The sequence below is a fragment of the Hyaena hyaena genome, unplaced genomic scaffold (assembly GCF_003009895.1).
Source record: "Hyaena hyaena isolate Hyena2069 unplaced genomic scaffold, ASM300989v1 scaffold_270, whole genome shotgun sequence".
Classification (NCBI taxonomy): Eukaryota; Metazoa; Chordata; class Mammalia; order Carnivora; family Hyaenidae; genus Hyaena; species Hyaena hyaena.
The window spans coordinates 1,361,063-1,381,247 of NW_024080901.1; the positions used below are offsets into that span (position 1 = coordinate 1,361,063).

At 36.8% G+C, this 20,185-nt stretch overlaps 1 protein-coding gene across 1 annotated transcript in view; it reads left to right on the forward strand.

Moving 5' to 3' along the window:
* The first annotated feature begins 11,344 nt into the window (after positions 1 to 11,344).
* Positions 11,345 to 20,185, forward strand: part of TMEM30A (transmembrane protein 30A) — a 36,380-nt gene continuing 27,539 nt past the window's right edge. Inside the window, exon 1 of the mRNA XM_039245787.1 lies at positions 11,345 to 11,725. Coding sequence (XP_039101718.1) covers positions 11,489 to 11,725 — 237 coding nt within the window. The 5' untranslated portion in view covers positions 11,345 to 11,488. The remainder of the gene's footprint in view (positions 11,726 to 20,185) is intronic.

Genomic DNA, 20,185 nt, shown 5'->3' on the forward strand with positions numbered 1-20,185 from the left:
CCCAGTGTCACATGGATAACTAAAAACCATGCAAGCAACACTGTTGGCTCATTTCTCTGGTTGACAGGTTGTATCCAGGTTATAAGCCCATAGAGGCGAGTCCACACTGAGTCCCTGGAATAGAAAAATTAATTTGATTTTTTCCCCTTAGGTACCTTTGGAAGGTTTTAAGGTATACTTTGTGGAATTAGCAATCATATTTGGTAGATATTATAAATTAAATTATATTTTATGTAAAATTAGTTTAATTTTTATAAGTAAAAGAAATGCTATGGTAGCCTGTCCTACCTTGAATGATTGTGAAAGTATCACATATCCTTCAGAACTTTTGATTAATGATTAAGAAAACTAGAGTGTGTATGTGTGAAGATTTGAAACACTGTTGCTATGAGTTTTGTTTTCTGAAAATGTTTCTGAACTGTAACAGCATTTTCAATTAGAAAAGGGTTTTATCTTGTATTGTTATCTTTTTTGACACACAGTTAAGTTCCCTATTTGCCAATGGCTATATACATCTGATGGCAAAATATTCTGATATACCACAAATTAGCATTTGAAGCAAATAACTTTTTCTCAACTTGTGGGAATTTCATTAAGCTAACAGTGAAAAGGCTAGAGGATGAGACTTTACTTCTGGACTTTAATTTAAAATATTACAAGTAATGTACTTGGATCTGAAGTTTTAATTTCTCTTGTCTTTATAAAATTTGGTACCTGCGATGCAGAGTAATGATGGTGGTGCATAGTCACTTAGGTGGATGCTGAGACTTTTTCTGTTCATGCTGTGATTAAGTCCTCTGTGCAAACGTAAAAGGAATCTGAATGACAGATGAGTAAAACTAATAGAAATTAATATTGTATCCTTACCTAATGAATAAACAAATATGATCATAAATAGTCTTATCTCAATATCCACATCCAATTGAAAAAATTACCTCCATGTGTAATCCTGGAACCATCCCAGATTCACATAATTTCTGTATCTTTTCTTATAAGTAAATCTCCAATCAGCAATATGAAAGATAATCAGTTTTGAATGGAATAATTGTATTTTCTGAAATGATTCCAGTTTAAAGTACAACAATTGAACCAACTCATTATTTTTACCCTTTTTGGTAAAAGTATTTTTTGAAGTATCTTCTGGAGAGATTTTTTGAGGTACTTTCTGCAGACAGTGGATACATGTTCCAGATGATAGATGACTAGAAAGTTCACAAAATGTGAAGAAATAATTGTCTTTTAGGACAACCATAAAAAAAAAATCATGATGTGGAATACCTAGCTTAAGCATTAAAAAAGACACTAGTGCTATCAAAATAATTCACAGGTTCTACAAACCAGTGGTAGAGCAAGAGTAAATGTTGGATCAGACAATATGACAGACAAAATTTTAACAGTATCAGACAATATTTTGTCAATATTCTGACAATATCAGACAATATTTTGTCCTTTCTCTTTCTGCTGTGGTTGGATTTTCCTGGAAGTGAATAAAAAATGGCAAAAGTTGGGTGTGTGCATGAATCTGATGAGGAACAATTCTAAAAATAACAAAAATGCAAAATGGAAGTTAAAAAAAACCCACAACTGACACCTGAGGCATACAACTCCCTTTGGACCCCAGTGCCAAGCGCCTGCTAAAAATACTAATTAGAAGGCAAAGAGGGAAAACAATAAAAATTATTGTAATAAACTAAAAAAATTAGGACACTTTCCTAGAATAAACTTTGCTTAGTGACCACTAATATTTTATTGTCTTAAATTTTCAACATTTACTCCATAACTATATGATAACTGTGTTATATAGGAAAAATGCTGTAGATTAGTAAGTTCGAATAGAGATTTTTATAGGTGCCATCACAGAATACATTTATTTTTTGGTGGTGTTTTTTCATTTATATCATTTAGGTAATTTTGCCTTACCATTCACAGATGTTATTTTTACCAGCGCAGACTGTATGTAGATTTTGTTTAAAAAATATCAGATGTCAGCCTCTCCATTATAAGAGGCTTACATTGTGATCAGATATTCTTAGAAATCTTGCAGTTTAATGGATTTACAAAAGCAAAAAAGTGCATTGAAAATTTTTGGTGTTACATTATATTTTAACGGCATTCTCAGTTTTGTTTCCTTTAAGTACAAGAAGTTTATTATTTTTTCACTACAGCCAAGTGAATTTATGGGTATCTACTTGTCTTTTATATGAATGTAATATCTAGCTTTCAGTTCTTCACAGGTTATTGAAATTATTTAGCCAATTAAGATGCTCTCTTTGTGTTACTGCCAAAGTCAACCATGTTTATTCAAATCTCACTAGAGAGTGAGAAAAATAACAATTGTGATAAAGAAACATCGTGCAATATTCTTTTTTGAGTTGGAACATAATATTCATAAAATTAAAATCATTTAAAATGAATATTCAACCTTCACCTTCTTTTTATTTAAAATTGTTTGCTTTAAGATAGTTTTCACTTCTGCATTTCATGTTTTCTTAAAAATATGATGTTTTTCACTGTGAATAAGCAGAAGTGGTTCAGCAGATCTGCCAAAATGAGATACTTTTCCTCTTAGTTTCATCATAGTCTGATTCTTTAATAAGATGAAAACTGTAAGACACGAAGAGAATGACGGGTTATAGGGTTTCCCTCAGCCCATTTATCCTCACCAAATGCAATGTCAGTCAATATTCAGATATTACTCTACTGCCTTCTGCTGTCATTCTGAAGATAGACTGCTCAGTAGAGCAAATGCTCATGAGATTTTCCCAGCAATCCACAGCCCATTTTCTAGAGAGGCAGTTGGGTAATGCTTGCAGCAAGGTGGGACAGGGGGACAGTAAGGCTATTCTCTGGCCCCTTTTATTTATCAGCTTTGTGCCAGAAATGGTGGTCCATAGCCAATCTCTACTTATCTTTGCCTTATTTGGGACAAAGGAATGGCTTTCTCCTGTTTATTGTTTAAAGATGTACCTATCAAAAAAGCAGGCAAGGATGATGTCTAAACAAAGATGCTTTCTACAGGGAAGTTGCAGATGTTAGGGGTCTCGCCCATAAGGCAGCTCTGTGGCCCTTTTTCAGAGGAGTGAAGACCTTTCATGCACATGGTTTAAGAGCACTGGCCAAAAGTCATTGGTTTTGTGACTTCCCAGGAGAAGAAGGGTCTTAAGCTTTCTACCATATTTGCTTAAATGAATTTGTTCCCCCTGAGCCCTGGGCTAGGGTCATTTTTGTTTTGTTTTGTTTTTAACTGTTTATTTTTGAGAGAAAGAAAGCACGAGTTGGGGAGGGCCAGAGGGAGGGAGACATAGGATCCAAATTGGGCTCCCTGGGAGCCCAATGCGGGGCTTGAACTCATGAACCATGAGTGAGGTAGTGACCTGAGCCCAAGTCATACACTCAACCCACTGAGTCATCTAAGTGCCCCTGAAGTCACTTTTAATGAGCACCAGGCTATTCTTCTGTATAGAGAAAATGGAACAAGTTCCCTGGGCTCCAAGCATGTTTACAATAGGGCACATTGCATCATACTGGTTTTGTTTTGTTTTGTTTGGGTCTTTTTGCATGTCACTAAAATTTACTTTTGAAATTTATATTTAACAATATCTCAAGGAACCTATAAAAGATGTCAAGCTTTGAGACCTCCCTTCACCTGAGGCAACCCTCACTGACTGTGCAGCTTCAGGCATAGCAATCCGATCCACAGATAATGGTTGGGTCCCAGTTTCCTGGAGTTCCCAGATAACTTTTTTTTTTTAAGATAATCAGTCCTCCTTTAGTTTCCCCTTGCATTATCTTCAGCATTTCTTTCAGAGATAAGCATCTCTAAGGAGAAAATATCTCTTTCCCTTTCTCTTGAGGAGTCCATTTTCCAATCTTATATTGCCTTATATCGACTGGCATTGGTGTATAAAGTTCTTTCTCCAGTTGGACTATAAGCTTCTTAAAGACAGGACTTGCATATTCCTCATAGTGAATCTAAGGTACTAGATAAATGTTTGCAAAGGGCGATATAATTGCTTCTAGGGAGAGGCCTTTTCCCACTCTTCTTCCAGCTGCCCTATCTCCTTTCCCCCAATCTTCAAAGACCTTTTCCATGACCATCACCACATTCTCATTTTTGGTTTCTAGAATATTCTAGGGCACAATTCTTTCTCCTCTTTGACAGCAAGACATATGTTTAGGTGAAGTGGCAGGGCGTTTTGTAGGCCCTCCATTACGGACTCATCCTCCAAGTGTTAGTTCTCTAGGACTTTTCCTCCAAGTGTTAGTCCTCTAGGAGCAGTACTTTAGCCAAGGTATTCTGTGCCAGATATTCCTCACCAAATTATTCTGGCTGCTGATCTTTCCCTTGTAGAAACCTCTGTGCCCACGAAGGTGTTAGATGCAGAGTTTAGATCCAGAGTATTAAGCCAGAAAAGACTCTCCATCACTGATCTTAAGGGAAGTAAGGCTCTCTGCAAAGACAAAGGGCCTTGTCTTATCAGACTACATATGGCCTATGCCATTTTAACAAGAAAAGTGTGTTCAGTCATTTTCAATTCACAAAGAGGTCAAGCATTGGTTCCCACATGGCGCATTGTTGCAAGTAGATAAGTGGGAGGAATGGACCATATAAACTACCAGAGTATTTCCCAAGTATGGAGGGTACCAGAGATCTTGGTTTCCAGGGAAGCAACCTAAGCCCCTGAGAAAAAGCACATGATCAGCTAGGGTATGGAGTCCTACAAATCATTAATAATGAGTGTAATAAAAGGTTCAACTTTCCCTATGTTTTTAAATTTTTGATCCTATTTTTTCCTGCACGGAGAGCCATAATGTCACTCAGACCTTAGGACCCACTTCCTCACAGTTTAGCTTTTGACATCACAAAGAGGATGAGGTGTGGCATCTCCTATAACCCCTTGTGCACACGTCTCATGTGGCACTGGCCTCATCATATTTCAATTGTTTGTTGGCAAGATGTCTCTCCCACTAAAATGTGAGTTGAGAATAGGTCAGGTTAGTTCAACAAGATTTACTGAATACCTTTAAGACCTTGGCATTTTTCCAGGTGTTGTAAATACAGAGACAAATAAAAACAGTCTCTGACCTTGAGGAGCTTATTATCTAAAAGGAAAGATAGACAAAAACATGTATTTTTCAGTACTGCAGTTAAGTGCAAGAATAGAGGTATGTATAAGTTGCCTTGAACTCAGAGACAAACTCTCTTTGTCCTCAGGGACAAAGAAAGACTTCTCAAATTGGCTACTGTCTTGCATTTTGAAGGATGAGTAGGAATGAGCTAGCAAGGCTGTTTCAGCAGAAGTGGGGTCTGAAGGGGGGGGGTCCAATAGGTTGGACAGGTTAGGAACTGAAGACAGTGAGTACAGATTCTTCTTCTCAGATGATTCAGTGAAAATAAATATGTTGTAGAATAATCTGTTGAACCCCTACCTCATCTCTCACCATGCACTGGTCAGAGGGAGGTCCTAGGAGGTCTTGGCTATTTGTTATAATAAATATTTAGTTCCATTGACAAAAAAATTGTTTCACTTCTCGGGCTCAATAGAAGTTGACTTTCGCATTTAAGTTCATTTTGTGAAAGTCATCCTTCAAAAATATGTTAGAGCTATTTTAAAGAAATAATGAATAACTTCATAGGACATAGTGACCCAAAGATTTCAAAACACTAAGAATATTGAAATGTGTTACTTCCTCCCCTCCCCGACTTCCCATAATTTAAAACTTGGAAAAACATAAAAAATGTAGGTATGTCTAAATATAGTCCAAATATGATTTATAAGAGGTTTTTATTTATTTTTGAGAGAGACAGAGTATGAATGGCGGAGGGGCAGAGATAGAGGGAGACACAGAATCCAAAGCAGGCTTCAGGTTGACTGAACCACCCAGGTGTCCCAAGAGGTTAAGCATTTCCCCTGTATCTCTCTGTTCTCATGGAGTAATAAGTTTCTTCCTTCCTTTGCCTGTCCCCTTTAAAAACTAATTTCACTATTATACATATAACAACTGTCAGTTGGCCATCAAGTGAGAGATGGTAATGTCATATTTGAAGGAAAGACCTTATCTATAATTGATGGCACCTATTGGAAAAATATATCCCATGGGATGTAATCAACTGAGAAAGCCTATACAGTGAAAGTCATAAAGTCTGAAATCTTACTAGAATTATATTTTTTCATTTAAAGAAATTGTGGAATTATTAGAAATGAAACCTTATTTCTTTCTCCAAACAAAGTTCTTAGGTTGTCTACTCTTTCTTCTAATGAGACTAACCATAAAAATACCTTGTTTGACTCGTGTTTCTGATTACTAAGATTATTATTCATGAAATTGCAAACGCTTTCATCACAGCACCAATGACCTCAGGCTAATCAGATGATCTCTCAGTGTGAAAAGAAAAGAATTTTCTTAAATGCCTAACTGAAAAAGTTTAATAAATACACAACATAAAAAGCAGGAAGAAGTCAACTTTAAAAGTAGTAATTTTTCAAAGTCAGTTGGAATCAATTTCTGATGCAATAAAATGTAACAAATTAAATTTATTATATAAATTCTATATCATCTTTTTCCTAAAAATCTTATCAGATAATTAAAAATAAATATTCAGTCCCACCAAAGTTCTCTAAAGTAAGATGCCATGATTAACTGAATAGAACAATTTTTTCCTTCAAAAATAAACAAGCAAAAATACTACCCAGTCACTGAAAACAATTCAAACCACTTCAGTCTCTAAAAACTTTCTCTTAAATTCATACTGGTAAAAACTATGGCACACTTCTTAGGTCTCTTTTTAACTTCCCTGAACATTGTTACACTACACATGTGAATGAAATGGCTTGAATGTGGCTAGAAGCTAGAGAGCTAAGGCAGACCCAGACACTCAAAAGAGTCTAACAAGCAAATCTGGCACTTTGGCTAAACAGTAAAACGACCAGAAAAGTTTCCTCTTCTTAATTCTTCAAGTTACTCAATAGCTATTCAAAATTTTTTACCCTAATATTTCTGGTTAACTAGTTCAGTAACCTGAACACAATTGAGCTAAAAAATAAAAAAAAATATATTATAAAACTACCCTGCCAAAGGCTATTTATATACGTCTTTTCAGATCATGGGGTTTGATCTTCTTTATCGTTTTGGATTTATGTTTATATCTGGACTCATGCACTCATTGCATACTTATTGCATTGGTAGTTGGCATTAATCAAAATCATTTAGCCACATAAATTCTTTTACTAGGAATCAGCAAATGAACAATCATTTGAACAATACTAATGTTATGTAAATGTATCATCAATGCTCACACATATACACACACAGAGTCATGTCTACGACAGTAAAAAAAAAAAAATGCATATACTGGTAATCCATTTTGAGAACAACCACTCTCTTTTGTTACCCTAGAAATGCTGAATAACATTTAAGAATTTCTACTCATCAGATTAAAAACAAAAACAACCCCCCAGAAAACTACCCGGTAAGGACTATTATAAAACAACATGTAACCAAGGAAATTAAAAAATTTTGAGTCCCCTGAGGTAATGATGTGGATGTAAAAAAAAAAAAAAAAAATAGCTCAGTAAAGCAGCATATTGTGATGGGACAGTACAGAGAAGAAAAGGAACTGTAAGGGCAGAAACCTCTTTGACTTTGGCCAGAGCAAGTTCTTATTAGACATGGAAACACAAGCAAAAATGAACTATTGGGACTTGATCATGATAAAAGGCTTCTAAACAGTGAAGGAAACAATCAACAAAACTAAAAGGCAGACTGTGGAATGGGAGAAGATATCTGCAAATGACATATCTGATAAAGAGTTAGTATCCAAAATCCCTAAAGAACTTATCAAACTCAAGACAGAAAACATGTGTAGACACTTCTCAAAGAAGACATCCAGATGGCTAACAGACACATGAAAAGATGCTCAACATCACTCATCATCAGGGAAATACAAATCAAAACCACAACGAGATACCACCTCACACTAATGGCTAAAATTAACAGCACCAGAAACAATAGGCCGTGGTAGGGCCCGCTCCCTAAGGAAAGAAAAAAAAAGAACATCTCAAGGTAACCTTGCTATTCGCGTATGTGACAACATCCCTCATGACCTTGTAACATAAGACCACTTAATCAGACTGCATGTTATCATATATGGGAGTCAAAGAAGTAAAAAATATATAGAAAAGCATGCCACACGGTGTTCAGGGGTCAGTTGGGAAGAACTGAGCGGTGCCGGCTGGAATAAAGTTGCTTCCTGGAAAGAAAAGCCTCAGTGTCATGACTCTCTGTGCAAGAATCCTATTACAAGGTGTTGGTGAGAATGTGGAGAAAGGCGGACCCTCTTGCACTGTTGGTAGGAATGCAAACTGATACAGCCACTCTGGAGAACAGTCTGGAGGTTCTTCAAAAAGCTAAAAATAAAACTACCCTACACTCCAGCGACTGCTCTATTAGGTATTTACACAAAGGATACAAAAATTTACATTCAAAGGGGGTACATGCACCCCAATGTTTATAGCAGCATTATCAACAATAGCCAAATGATGAAGAGAGCCTAAATGTCCACTGACTGATGAGTGGATAAAGATGATGCTGGTATGTATGTATATATAGTAGAATATTACTCATCCATCCAAAAAAAATGGAATCTTGCTGTTTGCCATGATGTGGTTGGAGCTAGAATGTATTATGCTGAGTGAAGTAAGTCAATCAGAGAAAGACAAATACCATATGACTTCACTCATATGTAGAATTTAACAAAACAAATGAACATAGGGGAAGGGGAGGAAAAAAGGAGAGAGGGAAACAAACCACAAGAGACTCTTAATGATAGAGAACAAACTATGGATTGATGCGCGGAGGTGGGTGCGGGATGGGCTAGATGGGTGATGGACATTAAGGAGGGCACTTGTGATGAGCACTGGGTGTTGTACATAAGTGATGAATCACTGAATTCTACTCCTGAAACCAATATTGCACTGTATTGTTAATTAACTAGAATTTAAATTTAAAAAGGAGGGAAGGAAGGAAGTGGGGAGGGGAGGGAAGGAACTGTAAGGTTATCATCAAGAGATTTTGAAAAAGGTACTTTCATCTATTTGGCCCTCATCTGAAAATGTTAGGAATTAAGGAAGCTTTCAGTTTTACAACTGTGTTTCAGTCAAAATAGAATTTCTAATAAGAAAAAAAAAGAGACATTTTTTATGGCAAACACAACTAAAGAAAAAGCAGATAAACATATTGCCATTACTCAGATCACTAAAACAACAAAAATCTTAGGGCACAATAACTGACCATTTACACAGAATGCTGAAATAGCAAACATCTTAAGGAACTATGACATTTAGTGGATGTGATAATATAGGCAGAAATGGGGAGGAAAAAATTTGCCTTATGCTTTATATTTTTGCAGTATATCCAATATTGTTATACACAGTTTTACTAACCAACAGAACTTAGCAAAAAAGAAGTATTCCTTCCATGCCTTCTCCATTAACTGTGATAGATGAATGTTTTCCATTTGAGCCTTAGGTTGAAAGTAAACTTGCATTGATCAAAACAAACAAAAAAATAGACCCACCTATGTGAACAGAGCTAAGAATTTGAGAGATACTGGATGTCATGTAAGAGCAAAACCAAGCATGCCAGTTATCTGCCAGATATTCAATTGGCTCACACCTTGAGACGTGTAGTCATTTTGAAAATGTATTTAATTTTAAATTATGAGGCCCAAACACTCTTTTCATTTCTCTTTCCTTGGCTTACCTTATGAAAGGCATAAACATAGACAAAGCCCAACAGAAAGTAAAGTTTGGGTATTTGTTTTCAGATGCGGGTTTACTTTCTGGTCTGGGTTTCAAAGACTCCAGTATAATATGAACTGCATATAATTAAAAAAAATTTGGGGTGCCTCGGTGGCTCAATCAGGTAAGCATCTGACTTGATTTTGGCTCAGGTCATGATCTCACTGTTCCTGAGATGGAGCTCCCCATGGGGCTCTTGCTAACAGGTAGGAGCTTGCTTGGGATTCCCCCTCTCTCTCAGAATAAATACATTTTTAAAAATTACAAATATATGCTTATCGCAGGAATTTTGGAAAATAGAAAAAGTGCAAAAAACAGAGAAAAAGCATCCTCCATCCAATCAATGGATACTACCATTATTTACTTTGTAGCTGGGATTTATACTACTTAGGTATCATTCAGCTACTTTTTATATCAGGAGTATTTCTGTGGGTCATTAAGTACTTCGCAGTTTTAAGGTGTCTACATAGTATCTCATTTTTTAGTGTTGCCATAATTCATTAAGGTTTTTTGATTATCATACTAAAATGAAGAGCTACAGCTTATTACAAGAGACTTCTTAATGTGCAAAAGAGAAACGCAGACACAGAAAATAAGGAAAAGTTAACATGAAGGCCATTAATGGAGGAGAAAACAGCTTAGAGGTAAGATAATAGGGTTCATCATACGGTAGGATTTATTCTTAAAAAATTTTAATGTTTTATTTATTTAAGAGAGAGAGACAGCGTGAGCAGGGGAGGGTCAGAGAGAGAGGGAGATACAGTATCCGAAACAGGCTCCAGGCTCTGAGCTGGGAGTCAGCACAGAGCCCGACGCGGGGCTCGAACCCATGAACCGTGAGATCATGACCTGAGCCGAAATCGGACGCTTAACTGAGTTACCCAGGCCTCCCCCCATCTTTTTTTTTTTTTAAATTTTTAATGAATTTATTCTTATAGTACAAAAGGGTCACCCACCATGCATCTTACTTAGCGTTTACATTTGCGCTTTGAGAGGAGGTTTATTTATTTAAGAGAAAGTCGCGGTTTTAGAACCTAAGCAAATACTGCCTATCCCACCGGGCTCAAACTCCCTTGGTGTGGTCTTTTAAATGCTTCGATACCCCTCAGAGAGGGCTTCGAGGTAAGACAAAAACCTGTTTGGCGCCAAAGCCACCAGAAAGACTTGTCAGTAGCTCGAGGGCTGAGGAAGGTGATGTGGGCCCAGTGGGTCGGACCTGCACTCTAAACCGGCTGTCTCCATGAAACCCACAGCAAGAGTTACGTGAGAGCAGACGCTTCAGCGCGTGGAGCGAAGACGAGCTCACGGCGTAAGAGTCAAGACATCGGCGCTCCCAGGGCCGCGCAGGCGCAACGTAGCTCCACGCTCTGGGGGTTGAGGTCCTCACTTTGTCGTCACAGGGCAGATGATCAGGGTGCGTCCGCCTCTTCCCTCCCCCTTCTACCCTCCTCCCTTTTCCCCTCCCCTTGTCCCTCAGTCTTCTCCCTCCTTCTTCTCTCCCTCCCTCTGGCGTCCCCAGCCGACTCCCGCTTCCGGTCGGCGGCCGTCTGCGGAACGGTGTCCCGCCTCTTCCGCCTTTACAGCGGAGGTGGTGGCCGCAGCGGCGCCTGCGCATATTCTGTCAGGGTCAGCAGGCGGGTCCCCTGGGTGGTCCGCCTGCGCGTCGCGGAGCCGCGCCGTGGGGGTCGATGGCGATGAACTATAACGCGAAGGATGAAGTGGATGGTGGGCCCCAGTGTGCTGCTGGGGGCACCGCTAAGAATCGGAGGCCGGATAACACGGCCTTCAAACAGCAACGGTTGCCGGCTTGGCAGCCCATCCTTACGGCTGGCACGGTGCTACCTACCTTCTTCATCATCGGCCTCATCTTCATCCCCATTGGCATCGGCATCTTCGTCACCTCCAACAACATCCGCGAGATCGAGGTGAGGGGAGGGAGCGGCGGTGGGAGTTGGCGCTGCCCCGGAGCGGGGTCCTCCCAGTCCGCTCCACTCCAGCCCCAACCTCAGCTCCTTGGAGGTTGACAGGCGGGCTCCACCCTCCCCCGCGTCTCCCCTCTGTTCTGTTTCTTCTTTTTTCTTCTATGTGTTTTCTGTATTTACAGTTTTGTCCGAGCTTCCTCTTGCGATTTACAGGGTTACAGACGGAATGGATGTTTAATGCAGGGGGTGGGTCAGGTGAAGAACGCCCCTTTAATGCCCGGTTTGTGTGGTTCGGTCGGGGTTTTCGCCTCCAACGGAGATTAAAAAAAAGTGGGGAGAAAAAAGAAGAAGTTATGTCTGAATGTAACTCCGGGAGAACTGACGTGGTCAGAGTGTCATTACTTGTGTAGGGATTACAGAGATTAACACGTGAGCCAGAGTCCTAGAGATATTGATGATTTTTATGTAAAGAAGTTGTCGTGTTACTTGGTCACATATTAGGACATGAAACCGAAGTGCGCACAGAACCTTTCATTTTGGGCTAATAAATGCTTTTAGTTTTAAGGCATGATACAGGTAAATGGTAACCAGAATCTTCAATTCTGGTTTTGCTTTTAAACTGCTTTTATGCAATACATCGCTCTAGTACCCGCCCTCTCCGAATTTAAATTTGAAAAAGAGTCAAGGGCTACACGCAGAGAATTAGTTGTACACCATGTATTGAACATTTTACTGTGATAAACAAGACAGAAACTTGGGAAAGCGTCTTGAGTGTCGGAGCGGTATCCTAGTATCTTCATCTATCTGTAATGGTGAAGATAGGTAGATACTGGAATGTAAATGCTTTGTAGAGATATCCTGTATTAAAAGCTGCGCATCCTCTTGTATATCAGAGGGTATTTTTATCTGTTTGGAAGGGCAAGAACTGGTACCTTCTCTTGATTCCTTCTGCTCTATTAGGTTATGCCATTTTGCCCAAAATTTTATTAAATACTTTACATATGTGCATGTGATAATAGGACTTTCAGAGTAATTTTATTTTAATTACTGGAACAGGAACAAAGATACCTATTTACAGTATAATTTATGATGTGACTTCTAAAAACAAAATCTGTATATCTTTTAATTGTACAATGCTCATTTTGATGTTACTTATAGTAATAGAATAGTATCAATAGCGTAGTTTTTAAATCTTTTACTAAAAATTCATTATTGGTTTAGTAACTGGAGAAAGTGCTACAGTACATTTCTTCAGCAGGTACTTTTATTTGTTTTATCCTTTTTACCTCCCTAATAGTCCTGCATATATAGTACTTGTCACCGAACCACTCTAGGATCACACATATCAGGATATGAGCAAAAACAGTGTAACACAAGGACCCATGGGCTCTGGGTTGGAGTTAGGTAGAGTTGGTGTTAAATTCCAGCCCATCTACTAACTAGCTCAGATTCTTGGAAAGCCTAATATGTCCAAGACTAAGTCTCCTCACCTGTAAAATAGATGAATGATGCCTGTCTTATAAAATGTGAGAATTAGAGACAATATAGGAAAGATTCCTGGCACTAAGTTTTTACAATAAATAGTTCCTCTCAGTATGATAATTACTGATCAGGAGATGAGAAATGGAGTCAGATTGATATTTGTTACTAAGCTGTCAGAGTGTTATAAAATTAAGACAAAAACCAAATGTCTTGATTCCCAGCCGTAATCTTTTATGCCACACTAAAATCCTTACTGCAATGTTAGTTAAGTAGAAGAAAAGAATTTAACATTAGACATTTGTCATTTTACTTAAACTTAAGATAATAAGATGAAAGTAGCAATAAATTGGAATTTTATATGATGGACATTGACTATCAGAACTCAACTTCTGTTAACATTTACTATACTGTGAAAATAAATTTTTACTTTCTTTTAAACTTTTGGGCTCTGAAATAAGTAAGGTTCTTCACACTAAGTAGTTGTTGAAATGAAAATTTCTTAACAAGCTCTCATGTATGTAATTCTGAATCAAGGTGCTGAGGGGTCTCCTGTGCCTTGGTCTGATGAAAAGGGCACTGAAGATTCAAGGCATTAGAGTTGAGGTCTCAGCTCTGTTACTCTCTAGATTGTGATTGTAGGTGTATTTTTGGGTCACAGTTTCTTCTTTTTTGAAGAATCAAAAGATTGAGACTAGATGATCTCTGAAATGCTGTTCATTTCTAAAAATCTATGACTTCCAGCTTTAACATGATTTTAAAAAATGCTGCATATTTGAATTGTATCACCTTTAGAACCAGAGGAAATGAAAATTGGTAATGATTAGGAATTTTGTACTAATGCTGACAATTGTATAAATAGAATAATTTTTTTTTTTTTTAATTTGGCTGCTAAGTATGTAGAAAAGTGGTTCTGGATTAGATGTGAAGTATTAGAAAAACTAGGGAACTTTCCCAAAACATACATGCTTGTTTCTACCAGCTACGTCTTTTGTTAGCCACTAGTTTAGGTTAAGATGTTGTGAGGGTTATTAAATGTAAATGGGTAATGAGAAGTTCTTGCCAGTCTCTACACTGTAAGTTGTTCACCCCTCTTTAGCTTGTTTCCTCAATTTTGAAAATTAAAAAAAATTTTTTTTAGTGTTTATTTATTTTTGAGAGAGAGAGGGACAGAGTGTGAGTGGGGCAGGCACAGAGAGAGGGCGACACAGAATCTGAAGAAGGCTCCAGGCTCTGAGTTGTCAGCGTACAGCCCAACGCGGGCCTTGAACCCATGAACCAAACCGTGAGATCATAACTTGAGCTGAAGTTGGACGCTTAACTGACTGAGCCACCCAGGCACCCCTCAATCTTGAAATTTTAAGAACTTTCATTGCTGTATTGCATCAACTTACTAGGCTAGAGGAGACTTGTCAAATCAGAATGCTTTTGTAATTTAACTTAAAGTGCTGATAAGTTCAAAAATCCATATGTTTTAGACAAAAATCAGTGGGTGTTTACCCTTCTCCCAGAAATGTTATATTAAAAAATTACTCTTATAAAAGCACATTGGACTCCCCTGAAAAGGGTATAGAAAAATATTTTTAAATTTTAATGTTTATGTTTGGCAGTATTATCTTCCTAGCTCTGTCCTATTAGGTTTGTATATCTTATTTGGTTGGGTTTTAGATTTTCCACCATCTAATATAGTGAAGTTATTAGAAAACTAAAGTTGTTAATTATATCATTCATAAGAAAATAGTTTACATATTTAATATCTCACTTAACACTAAAGTTTAATATCTTCATTTAATATTAGCAGCAAGGAATGAATATTTCCTTTAATTTGGCACTTCTAGAAGTGAGCCACATCCTTTTATAGCAAAAATAATGATTTTCTAGTCTAGGACCCTTGTTGGTAAGGCTGAGTTGTTTCTTGAATAGAGTTAACCTGAGAAAGGCAAGGAGATAATTCTTAACTTTTGCAAAAGCATTTATCAGTGTGAAGTTATATAGTTTTAAATTAATGGTTAGAATCAGATGAGGACATTTTTCAAAGTAACATTGAGACTAAATTTAAAAACTAAATATTTACTTCAAATTAATATTGTCAAAAGGTTCAAGATAGGTTTTCATTAAATTTTAGAGGAATAGGACCCCTCTCACCCTCTTCCCCCTTGGCTGCCAGCATGTTTGATAGAGAAGTTCCAACTCACCTCTGCTTTATCTTATGTCATTTACTGCTCTCAATTATTTAATTCTGGTTATTTTCTGTTTCTTTAATTTCTGATAAAAATATTCATCTGTTGTTTGTACTTACGTGTAACTTGGAGTCTTACATAATAAGAGTTTTAAGAGGATTAGATTTCTCTTCTGCATTTAGTATTATTCTTTGTGTCTGCTTAGCTTATAGCTAAGAGTTAAGGAAGAATGAGTTGCTGTGTAGAAATGATTGTTAAAGGTAAGCCACGTTATGTTAAGAAGTTTAAAATTTTGATATTCAAATGAATTGCAGCTGCTTAGAAGCTGACTCTTGGAAATTAAGAGGTTTGTGGTGTTTTAATTTGTTTCTCAAGTAACTTTAGTACTTAAGAGCAAGATATAACAAAGTAAATATGGCTGGCCCAGACCATTTTGTAAAGCTCAGGAACTGAGAATGGTCCTATAAATGAACATTTGCAATTGATTTGATGATAGGGAACACTAACTTTGGATGTCACTTATGGAATGTTAACCCCACCTCAATAATTTCATTCTTATTAGTAGGCCTGTATTACCAGAATATTGTATGCAATTGTCATTATTATATTTTGAATTTCATCAATAAAAATTTGTGCAAAGTTGTTTTCTTTTGTTACATAGGAACCTACATAATATCCTTGACCTTGCTCCTTGATTTGCAAAGTCCAGAGTGTTTACTTTCTGGCCCTTTACAGAAAAGAATTTCCTGCCCTTGACTTAGAGTTTTAAAGAAACATACAGATAAATTTAGCATTTGTTAAAAAAAAATAGCAGTGTTTAACTTATACGTTCTAATCCTCAGTAATCTTTCAAGATAGGTATAATGATCCCTGATAATTGCTTGTGTTGAATCTTCTTTGTACACATTTAATAGATGTAAAGTACCTTAGCTAAAATTAACATTAATCTGACTCAGGTGATATCATTCTTCATTTTTTTTTGTCATAGTCAGATAAAGTTCAAGCTACGTAGAAAAAAAAAATTGCTTTTGAAATTTTTACTTTGAAGAAAGGATTCCAGATAAATTCTTTGGCATGTAATTATTAGTTCAAAGGGGTACTTAAAATGCCATTTAAAAAAATTAATCTAATTAATACTTAAAATGATTTACCTTATTACTCAGCATTTTGTTGGGTGACCTGTTTAGGTTTTAACATTGATTTCCTTTAAGACAAACTTACATTCTAAAATGGAAGTTTTCCAGTCCTTCTTATATAGTGTAAAAACTGCATGTCCTTCAAATTCCACCTTTCCCAGCGCATTAAATCCAGTTTGTTTCTTAGGAATAGGATGTATTTTTAGAATTACTAAAAAGAAATAGCAGTTTGATTTAGAGGAACAATTACAATGGTAGCAAAACAAAGCTGAGAAATATAACTCTTAAACTAATCTAGTCATCTATCTATTTTACCTCTGATTATTTGTGTTTTATATTTAAGCTAATGGACAGGTCTACAATTTATCATTGTATTCTGTACTGTGCTTTGTATACTTTTGACATTTAATAAGTATTAACTTTTTAAAATAAGGGAACTGTAGTTCCTCTTCCCCCAGTAGCCTCTTTCTTTCTAGGATAAGTTATAGATTATTGTCTTTAGTATAAACTTTTTCCCTACCTTTATTGAGGTATACAGTTGACAAATAAAAATTGTATATTTTAAGGTGTTCAGTGTGATGGGTTGATATATGTATGTATACATTGTGAAATGATCCCCATAATCAAGCTGATTAGCACATCTGTCACCTACAGTTCCTGTTTAAAACAATTTTTTTTTGGTGTAAACACTTTGGTGAGAGCACTTAAGATTCATTCTCTTAACAAAAAGATGTGAAATGACAACTGTTGGAGAGGGTGTTGAGAAAACGGAACCCGGTGGAATGTAAATCAGTATGACCATTATGGAAGATCCTCAAAAAATTAAAAAGGGAACTACCATAGGATCCCACAGTCCCACTACTGAGTATATATCCACAGGAGATAGAATTAGTACCTGAAAGAGATATCTACATCCCATGTTCACAAACTGTGTTTATATCCAACAGATTTTATTACAATCTGGACATTAGGACAGGTTACCCTTGAATTTTAGCTGATAAAGGATATAATGGATTTTGGTGGTCAAAATTCATAGGATGAATTAAATTTATCAAGAGTTTTAATTGACATTGAGCACATTCTGTACGTAAAGTACGGTTCTGGGTATAGTGAACGTTAGAAAAATGTTTGTGGACAGGGTCTCTTAAAATTTTTTTTTTTTTTACTCAAGTAGAGAGCCCTTCTTAAGTAGCCTAGAATGTTTGGGGTGGGAGGATATATGAGATTATACAAGTAAAAGGAAAAGTAAGCATTTCTAGGTGAGTGGCACAAATAGAATATGCCTTAATATTTCAAAGGGACATAAGATCACATCTGTCTTTGATAACCATGGAAGAAAGATTTGTGGTGGAGGTAGGCTTTGAGCTAGAACTGAAAGGATAAATAACACTTTTAAATGGGAGGTTGGATGCATTCCAAGAAAGAAGATTAATAAGAACAAAGGTGTAGTGACAGGAAATCAAAAGGCATAGAGAAAATCGGAATAAGGGCAAATAAGCCAGTGCTAGGTTGTGGATAGACTTGAGTATTTGACAATGAGTATGTTGAGCTAGGTGAGTGACATAATTGATACAGTGTGTATCCATTAGGATTGGGTTCAACAATGAGGAATTCAGATTTTCATTCTCATGTAAAAATCCCTTAGAAACATGGTTTCTGGCTAGTTGTAGAGGTTGTTTTGCTGGGTCGTCACTCCATCTAGTTTACTGCTCTGCTATTCTTATGGATTGGATCCAATGCTGACAGTCCAGAATGGAGGAGAGAGTTCTGTCGTCACATCCTTTTCCAGGCAGCAGTGTGAAAGAAGGGATAAAGAACATAGGCCTTTTAAAGAAGGTTCATGGAAGCTGCCACATACTATCTCTACTTAGTAACATGGCCACATGGCTGTAAGGGAGGCTAGAGGCTAGAGGCTAGAAATGTGGTCTTTATTTTGATAACATGATTGGTGTGTGTTTTTGTTTTGTTTTTAGAGAAATTGCTTGTCTTTTTTTTTTAAGTTTATTTATGTTGAGAGACACAGACATAGCACAAGTGGCGGAAGGGCAGAGAGAGAGGGACAGAGAATCCCAAGCAGGCTTTGCCCTGCCAGAACAGCTTGATGTGAGACTCGAACTCATGAAACCGCGAGATCATGACCTGAGCTGAAACCAAGAGTCAGATGCTTAGCTGACTGAGCCATCCAGGCTTTCCTCTCTGTGTGTGTGTGTGTGTGTTTAAGATTTTAAATTTTGGTGTAGTTAACATACAATGTTATATTAGTTTCAGGTATACAGTATAGGGATTCAACTAGTCTATACATTACTCATTACTCATCATGATAAGTGTATTCTTTAATCTCCATCCCCTATTTCACCCATCCCCCCTACCCAGCCCTCCCTCTAGTAATCATCAGTTTGTTCTCTATGGTTAGTAATTGAGTTTTAAACTATGGAAGAAAGGTAGCACAAAAATTTAAGTTGGAGGGTGTTAGGAGTCTCTGCAAAATTGGACTATATAGAGAAAGATTTTTTTCTGGTAGTAATATGTTGGCTAGTTGGGAGCTAAATCATCTTGTATGAGTCTAGTAGTTTAGATACTAAAAAATAGATTGCATTTTTATATTGATTATAGTATTGAGTTGACCTTGATTTCATAGTAAACGGCATTATGTATTGTTTTGTATGTGAAAAGGAAAACAAAGTATCACTTTGTTGATAACTTTTTAAAAAATAATAGAAAAAATATTGAATATCTTTACCTTCCTTTTATTTTCTTCAGCCTCTCTTTTTTCCTTTGCTGTTCAACATATAAGTGTGTTCTAGTTCTACCTCTTAAAAATGAAAAGTCCTATCTTAATTCTGTGTATAATAAAAATATTAATGAGTTAACTTTGAATATTTGTCATGCTAAAAATTTTGTGTACAGGTGTCATTTGACGTAGTGACACATGGTAATGTTATTATTCTTTTTTTTTTTTTTTTTTAAGAAGGGAATGTTAACTCTGAGATTAAGTCATTTGCTAGTCACATAGCTAGAATTCATATCCTAGCACTCTTACCCTTTGTTTTGATTCTTTTAGGTGCTGGTTTGTATTTTTTTTTTCTACAGAGTTCCACACATGTTGATAATGTCCATTCTCATCTTTCATTCACTTAATTCACTGTCTGAAGTATATTGGATAGTTAGATCTAAAGTGCTACGAAGAAACATGAAGGAAGGAAAGGGAATAGGAAGGGTTGAAGAATGATTGACAGTTTTAAAGAGAATAGTCAGAGAAGGCCTCAGTAAAGTGGTATTTGAATAAAGATATAAAAGAAGTCAGGGAATGAGCCATATTGATAACTAAGGGAAAGATATTCCAGGCAGAAGAAGTAGTAAGCAAAAGTCCTGAAGACTGTGTTTAATAGGATGTTTGAGGGAAGAGGCTAGTGTGGCTGGAGTAGAGTGAGAAGTGGGGAAGGTTAGTAGAAGATAGGGTTAGAGTGGTAAAGTAATGGGGTACACATATGGGATCCATAAGGATTTTGGAACCTATTGAAAAGCTTCACACAGACTGGTGACATGATCTTACTTATGTTTAAAAGAGTCATTCTGGCCATGAAATGGAGAATATTACCTGGGGGATAAGAATAGAAGTGGGTGTGGGGAAGCAAGAATGTTCTATCTTCTTCAGAGCCCTTCTAGCT